Source organism: Corvus brachyrhynchos, unplaced genomic scaffold (genome assembly GCF_000691975.1).
Source record: "Corvus brachyrhynchos isolate BGI_N302 unplaced genomic scaffold, ASM69197v1 scaffold3, whole genome shotgun sequence".
Taxonomy (NCBI): Eukaryota; Metazoa; Chordata; class Aves; order Passeriformes; family Corvidae; genus Corvus; species Corvus brachyrhynchos.
This window is the reverse complement of record NW_008237619.1, coordinates 7,768,656-7,776,273: the sequence shown is the minus strand read 5'-3', so window position 1 is coordinate 7,776,273 and position 7,618 is coordinate 7,768,656. Positions and strand designations below refer to the sequence as shown.

The 7,618-nt window shown below is 45.6% G+C and overlaps 1 protein-coding gene across 3 annotated transcripts in view; it reads left to right on the top strand.

The window, feature by feature from the left end:
• The first annotated feature begins 343 nt into the window (after window positions 1–343).
• Window positions 344–7,618, top strand: part of VANGL1 (VANGL planar cell polarity protein 1) — a 38,264-nt gene continuing 30,989 nt past the window's right edge. For 2 of the 3 annotated variants that reach the window (XM_017731906.1, XM_017731907.1), the window contains exons 1-3: window positions 344–661; window positions 2,408–2,534; window positions 5,710–6,317. In XM_017731906.1, the coding sequence (XP_017587395.1) occupies window positions 579–661; window positions 2,408–2,534; window positions 5,710–6,317 (818 nt within the window). In that variant the 5' untranslated portion in view covers window positions 344–578. The remainder of the gene's footprint in view (window positions 662–2,407; window positions 2,535–5,709; window positions 6,318–7,618) is intronic. The other variant, XM_017731905.1, reaches the window with a different exon arrangement.

Genomic DNA, 7,618 nt, shown 5'->3' with positions numbered 1-7,618 from the left:
ATCTGGGGTTATTTGGGCTGTGTGTCACACAGGAGAAGAGATCTGGTGTTGAAGCCGAGCCTGGTCGTTTTTCTGTGGGTGAATTTTGGTATCTGAGGCTGCTGCGCCTTCTCCAAGTCTCTGTCTCTACCAGGTGGCCTAGTCTGTCTCTTCCAGAGTTTTAGAGCAATGGGCTAGACCCTGCAAAACAGATGCATTGAGTTCATTTAAAGCTCTTCAAATGCGTGTGTTTCACTAGATCAGAAAGAGGTGTTGACCAGGACAGGCTTGATGAGTGTGATAAGTGGCAAAAGTGAGGGAATTCCTGCAGTAGGAATGATGTTTTGCTTTGCTTAGAGTGCACTTCCATGCCTGTTTCTCGTTTCTTAGGCCGATCGTGAGAAGCCAAGCGCCCTCCCTCCCCTCCCCTCTGATCAGATTCCTTTTAAGTGAAGCTCGCTCAGTCTCTGGGGACCAGATCTCACCGATGACTGGGAAGCAAAGAGTACCCAGGAAAGCACTTTTACCACGGACTCCACCTCAGGAGCACCAGGAACTCATCTTCTAAATAAAATCTGTGCCCCTTCCGTGCAGACCCGATGTCTGCTGCAATGGATACAGAATCAACATATTCGGGATACTCCCACTACTCAGGTCACTCCAAAAAAGCTCACAGACAAGGGTAAGGAAATGTTTATTTTTAATTACTTACTGCTCTAAGTTAGGACATGTCCTATGGGGAAAAAAATTGTAAGCCAGGATAAAATCAGTGGGCGCACATCTCTGGAGGAGATAACACGGGGAGAGTCCTCATGGGGAACACAGGGAGACTTGAAGCTGCTAATTCAGTGATATTCAACCTGTTGGATGTATGCTGGGGTTATGTGTGGCCAAAAAGATTGGGATAGTGCCAGCGGAAAGAAAAGATCACCTAACTCCCCTCGTCAAGGGTGAGGGATGAGTGCAATATCTGGGGAGAAGACTTCTTAGACTTCCTAAACTGGTAGTTGCTGGTTGTCTTCTGATGCCATTTCTTTATTCTATAATAAGAAGTTTTCCTGCCTCTCCCCACCCTCCTCCAGGCGACTCTGTTAATGGTGTGTTGGGGTTTTTTTAAATAGAATTTGAGTGGTACTTGAGTAGGCAACAAGTCCTTTATCAGCATTGATTGGATTAGAAGTCAGGCTTTTCTGAACTTGAATAGCAAGTCCTCTCTGTTGTGGTAGTTCAACAGCCTGAAAACCCATCTGCTCAGAAACTTCTGATTATTTGGAAACATTTTCGGTTTTTCTTTTTTTTCCTATGTCTTCCTTAGTTTTACATGTAAAATCTGTGTCACTTAGTGTTTGCATCTTATTACTGAGCTGGTCCAAAATAATTTTGCAATTCGGAAGCAATTATCCTGTGTGGTTGGAAAAAGAATTCTTCCATGAAGTCTCTTTGCTCACAGTCCAGTTATTGAGTAAAACAGCTCTTGTTTGCCTTTTTTTCCTTCTTTAGCATCCAACCCCCAATACAGATTGCCCTTTTAAACTTAGAATGCTGTGTGGAAAGAAGCCTTCAGAGTTCCAAAAACAACATAAAAATCCTAGAGCCCTTAAATTGGAAAAAGTGTCATCCCATGAAACCTTTGGGCTTTGGTAATTCTAAGAGAGAGGCAGAGCTGGGATATTAATGAGGTTTAAGCCAGTCCCTGAGCACAGTGAGGGTTTCCAGTGCAAAGGCTGCTTTCCTGTCCATGTGGGAAGGGAGAGGAACACATTGGTGAGCAGATTGGTAGGGCTTAATTCATCTTGAGACTTTCTCAGATGAGAAGCTGTGAGGTCTGCAAGTGTACTCTGGAAATAAAGACTGGCCTTGTACCCTTGATGTTCTCGCTCTCTTTGTGAGAGGTTAACTTGAGGTTATTAACCAGTGGAAATAAACGTCACCGATTGTCCTACAGTGTTAAGGTCAGAGATGACAAGACTCTGCTTTGCAGGAACTAAAGCTGTATTGATTCACTCCTTATGTTAACTGGGCATGTCCCTGTGAGACACTTTATTGTAGGTAGAGAACTGTGTAGACCAGTAAATCCCAAATGGAATTGTCAGTTGTTTGGAGAATGCAGGCTTCCCTTTCAAGCACAGCACTGAACAGGAAGCTGTTTCAAGAGAACATGAGGTGGTGGGCGTGCATCTCTGTCCTCTCCTCTCCTATCACTGAGGGAGTGGTCTGTCCCAGCCTCCAGGCTGTCACCTTCTCTGGGCAAGATCCCTTTCTACCTCCTCCAAAGCTCATTTTGTCACAGCCTGAGTTTATGTTGATCAAGAGATGGACAAGCTTGACTGATCTAATGCTTGGGGCACCTTTTGCAGGTAGAGGTGCAGCACATTTCAGGCCCTGGAAAGTAACTGGTAACATTATTCTCCTCCTCTGTTTGCACAAGGAGCCGGGACAGACACAAATCTCCCCGAAGCAAAGATGGCAGTCGGTCTGAGAAGTCCGTCACTATCCAGACACCTCCTGCAGAGCCGCTGCTGGGGAACGACGCCTCTCGGGCAGAGGAGGGCCAGGTAAGGAGGGTGTGAAAATAAACATGGAGTGTGTGCTGTGTGTGTGACTTACTGGTCGTGGGTAGGAAGAAAGAATTGCTTGCATGCCATTGAGTAAAGAATCATGACTTATGGGTGCCCTGTATTTGTGCCTACAGCCAAGGTCTCAGTCACTTCTGTCTTCTTCTGAGGGCGTTACTTTTGACAGCACCAGTGCTGATGTGACAACTCCTTGGGCACTAATTTGCTCTGTCTCCTGAGTGTCATCTGCCAGGCTCTATAGAAACATCTGTTTCCATCATCTCACTGTGCATTATTCACGCCAACCCTTTCACTTGTATGTATATTTCAGTTTTTAAGCCGGATTTGCTCCAGGTAATCATGCAAAGTACATTAGAATCAGGATTCCAATAGGGAAAGGAGTAAAGAAATGTAAAACTAGTGTGAAATAGCTGTGAAGGAGGGTGAACTCAGAAAAAGCTGGTACATTAACAATGGGTTAAGTAAAACCTAGAATAATGCTGCATTTGGATTGCATGTAGGATGGACCCAGTGCTCTCTCTGCTCTAGCAGGTGATGTGAAGATGCATATTTATTTTCAAAAAATGTCTGATGCTGCAAGACCTGGAACGCAGCATCAGTACCTTCTGGGCTGGATTTGGGGTTAATCCTTGGCTGTTGTGCTCCAGTTCTGCCTTTAAAAAAAAAAATAAAATCAGTGTCCAGTTTCCAGCCAAACTGTGTTTGGTGGTAGTTGTGACAGTATTTGTGTAGTTACTGGTGTGCTCATTTCATGTCCTGTAATTGGGTATTTTGTAATCAGATGCTTGTTTTCATGAGTCCCAGCTTTATTTCAAATAGTTCTAAAGGCAAATTCTTAAGTCCTTGTTTTCATGCAGACCTTCTCAATTAAAGCCAAAGCTAAATAAGTTGATGTGTGAACCAGACTTTTCTCAGTTAGGTCCAACAACCATGTACCACTAGAGATTCAGCCTCATATTTCCTCTCCTGTGAGGAAAGGCTGAGAGAGGTGGGGTTGTTCAGCCTGGAGAAGAGAAGGCTCTGAGGTGACCTTTTTTTGTGGCCTTTCAGTATCTGAAAGGAGCCTGCAAGAGAGCCAAAGAGGGACTTTTTACAAGGGCATGAAGTGATAGAACAAGGGGGAATGGCTTTAAACTGAAAGGGGGGGGTGGGTATGGATTGGATATTAGGAAGAAATTATTTGCTGTGAGGGTGGTGAGGCACTGGAACAGGTTGCTCAGAGAGGTTATGAATTCCCCATCCCTGGAAATGTTCAAGGCCGGGTTGGATGGGGCTTCAAAGAGCCTGGTCTGATGGAAGGTGTCCCTGGCCATGGCAGGAGGGTTGGAACTGGATGATCTTTAAAGTCCCTTTCAACCTAAAGCATTCTCTGAGTCTGTGGTTTCTATACAATTGCACGTTTTTTTGCATTAGGCTGTGGTTCACTTTTTCAAGTAGAAAGAGTTGTAAGGGGTAGACTGTTACTAGGGTTGCCTGTTGTCTTCTGGGATGTAGCCTTGAGCTGCTCTGGTGTTCCTGTCCCTTCTCTTTTCCTCACGATTTTGCAGCTCATCAAATGGAGGAAACTATGCAGAGCTATTTAATGCATAAACATAAAATAGTTGAAATGCTTAAATTGCTTTATTGGAGATGCTGTTAAAGAGGGAAATGTGGTAGGAATATGCTGCCTTTCAGGACATACTACAATGCAGATATCTCTTCTGGGGCCTCTGCTTTGGTGAGAAGTGACTCAAAAAACCCCTCATATTAATTCAAGATGCTGACTGTTTGTGGTTGGTCTGTCTCAAAACCCTACTGCTCTAGGCATGGGAGGTATTCATGTCTTGGAGTGCATTACAAGTTAAATCCCTGGAGCTGGGAGTTGTTCAAAGTAGTTGTGCTGCCTCAGTCTACTCCTTTCCCAAAGACTCTTTCCTCTAGCCCTTAAAAAGAAATGAATAAAGGTTTAAAATCGTGCCTGTCTCTTTAAAATAGATTGTTTCGGTCAGCATGGGCAGTTGGAGAAGTCTGAGGGAAGTTGTAAATGCTATTAATGACACAGGCTGCAGGAAGGTATTCTCAGGAAGAAAAGAAAAGTGTGGTTCTGAGTGAGCGTTGCAGCTACAAAGGTGCCAGGTGCCAAGCAGCAGAGCACATGCATTGCCACTCTTTGGCATGCATTTGTGGGAAGCATCAGGAGCCTTTATGTGCATGAGTCACTCCAGCAGCAGCTGTGAGTCAAATCTATACATGTCAGTGTAACTCTTTGGCTCTGCTAGCACCTGAAGGAGCAACTGGAGGCATTGTAACATGGGAGAACCAAAGCAGACATTGTCTGATGGTAGCTAGGGAAGAAATGAGACTTTCAGAACACGTAATGTAATCTGAACCTTGCCTGTATGGTGACTGTATTTCAGGTAAGCCTCTCTGTGAATAAGTGGCATCTGACAATGGCCTGGGATGTAATACCAGAGCTACTTGGCAGTCTAGGATCCTCTGAACTTAAAAGCCCCATACCTGAAAATATCCTCTGTGATCACCTGTAATGTGTTGATTTAAGTAAACTTTTGTTAGATTGTCAACTACTGAGAGCAGTGCTACTGTAGAGGACAATAAAAGTGGAGGAACTTGCTGGAGGTGTGGTTGCTTCTGTTACGGATGGAAAAATAATGTGTGAACATGTTTTTGATTGTGTAACAACAACAACTGGCTTGAAACACTGAAATGAAAATTTCCCTTCCAGGTGCTTTTGTGGTGCAGTTGCACTGCAGAATTTGTGGGCTGGAAGAATACTAGTCCTTGCCCTGGACATGGGAACTGGTGATTACTACAGTTTCCAAGACTTATGTCATGTTACTCGTTAAATGTGCTGGAAGAACCACCTCTGGGGGTACAGTGAGTGGCACAGCAAGCTGAGCTACCTGCTCTGCAGTTACGGGCTTTTAGCATCTAATGTTTATAGTCACTGGTTTGGACAGGTTGCTGCTGTTTGCAAACGTTTACTAATTGTCAGGGTTAATTATTCACTGTGTTGAAGGTGTTGCTTTTGCTATGTATTTTTTTTTCTGGAACTTAAGGCTGTCATAGCAGTCTTTCCAGGTAAGAAAAATAGAACATCTGGAAGGAATAGCCTGATTTTTTCAATGTTATTTCTGTTTATCTCTTCCTCCTTCAGGATGACAACTGGGGTGAGACCACGACAGCAATCACAGGCACCTCTGAGCACAGTATTTCCCAGGAGGACATTGCCCGGATCAGTAAGGATCTGGAAGACAGTGTTGGGTTGGACTGCAAACGTTACCTGGGCTTAACAGTGGCAGCTGTTCTCGGACTCCTAGTCTTCCTTACCCCCATTGCCTTCATTCTGTTACCCCAGATCCTGTGGCGAGATGATCTGGAGCCGTGTGGTACTGTCTGTGAGGGACTGTTCATCTCTGTGGCGTTTAAACTCCTCATTCTCCTGATTGGGACCTGGGCTCTTTTTTTCCGCCAACCCAAGGCAGATCTACCGAGGGTGTTTGTGTTTCGGGCCCTTCTGCTGGTCCTCATATTCCTCTTTGTGTTTTCCTACTGGCTCTTCTACGGCGTTCGCATCTTGGACTCGAAGGACACCAACTACCAGGGGATAGTGCAGTACGCCGTGTCCCTGGTGGACGCCCTGCTCTTCATCCACTACCTGGCCATCGTGCTGCTGGAGCTGCGGCAGCTGCAGCCCACGTTCACCGTCAAGGTGGTTCGCTCCACAGACGGAGAGGCGCGGTACTACAGCCTGGGACACCTGAGGTAGGTACAGGCCCTTGGAATCCAGTGGCGGACGTAAGTGTGGCTCTGCTGTGGCATGAAGCATCAGCTGCTCTTGAGTATGTGTTATTGGTGGTTCCTGAATCTTCCCCCAGAAGAATTCCTAGAGTCCCTCCGAAGTTACCAAACTGAACCTCTCTGCCCCCTCTCTGAGTGTGGGAGAGGCTGTACCTGCCTCAGAGGAGTCCTGTGCATTTCAGGAAATGAAAAGAGCTGATGTCACAACTTTGGGATGGTCACTGGCCAATGCCTGATGAGATCTTTAAGATCCTTCTCTGGGCTTCTTGCCCTTTCTCCTTACTGGAGGAAAATAGAGAGCTCTCCTTGCATAGCTGGGGCTGGCTTGTGCATTTAGATTGTACAGGCCAGGCACTGCTTTGGGAGCAGCCCTTCAGGCAGAGCATATCTGCTCAGAGACTCCTGTCAGCAGGCCAGGCCACGTGGCAGGGGCTGAAGGTTTAGCACGATGCTCTTTTTGCCATTAGGTATGGATCAGTTTGCTGGGCTGGATGTATCTGTGAGCGTTTGGGAGCTGTAGGTACGACATATGCATGCTGCTTCCACATTCCCGCTGGCATTAGTGCTTATCTCAGCAACGGTACAAAAAAGGACAGGTGTCTGAACTGCCTTAGCTCCTGTGTCCTGCAAAGCTCTCCAGAAATCCCTTAGTTCCTGCGTCCTGTGCAGCTAGCAGCTGAGCCCTGGAGATGATTCTCCAGGCTGAATGTGCACTTAAACATCTGTTCAGCTTATCCTGTCCAGACCCCAATGGCCTGTGTATCTGTGGCAGATGAAGAGATTAGCATCTGCTGCTTTAAGTGGATGTAGGAACAGTCTCCTGCACCCATTAGCTTACCAATGGAATTGCTTTGAAGCAGATTTAGTGGTTCAAGCTCAAGTCTGGGAGTTTTCTCCTGGATGTTTCTGGCTTAATAGAAGAACTCGAGGCCTGTTGGGTGAAGTAGGTCTGGACTCTGCTTTGTTTTCCTTCTCTATGAAATGTGAAGGGGAGAGCCCCTCTTTTGTGGTGGAAGTGCACCCATTCACTTAACTAAATGCCTCTTTCAGGAATTCAAAAAATGAACTAATATCAGTTGGGTTTCTTGTGAAATCAATTTTTTTTTTTAACTTAATTGCTCTGTGGTCAGTGATCCAGCATAACCTATAAGATGAGAGCGATGGAAAGATGATTACCAAAGTTTCCCTGTGCCACAATATTGTGCCTTGAGGTGTGATGAGGCAGTTCAATCATAAGTAAATTCTGCAGAGAAAGTTTGGCATGT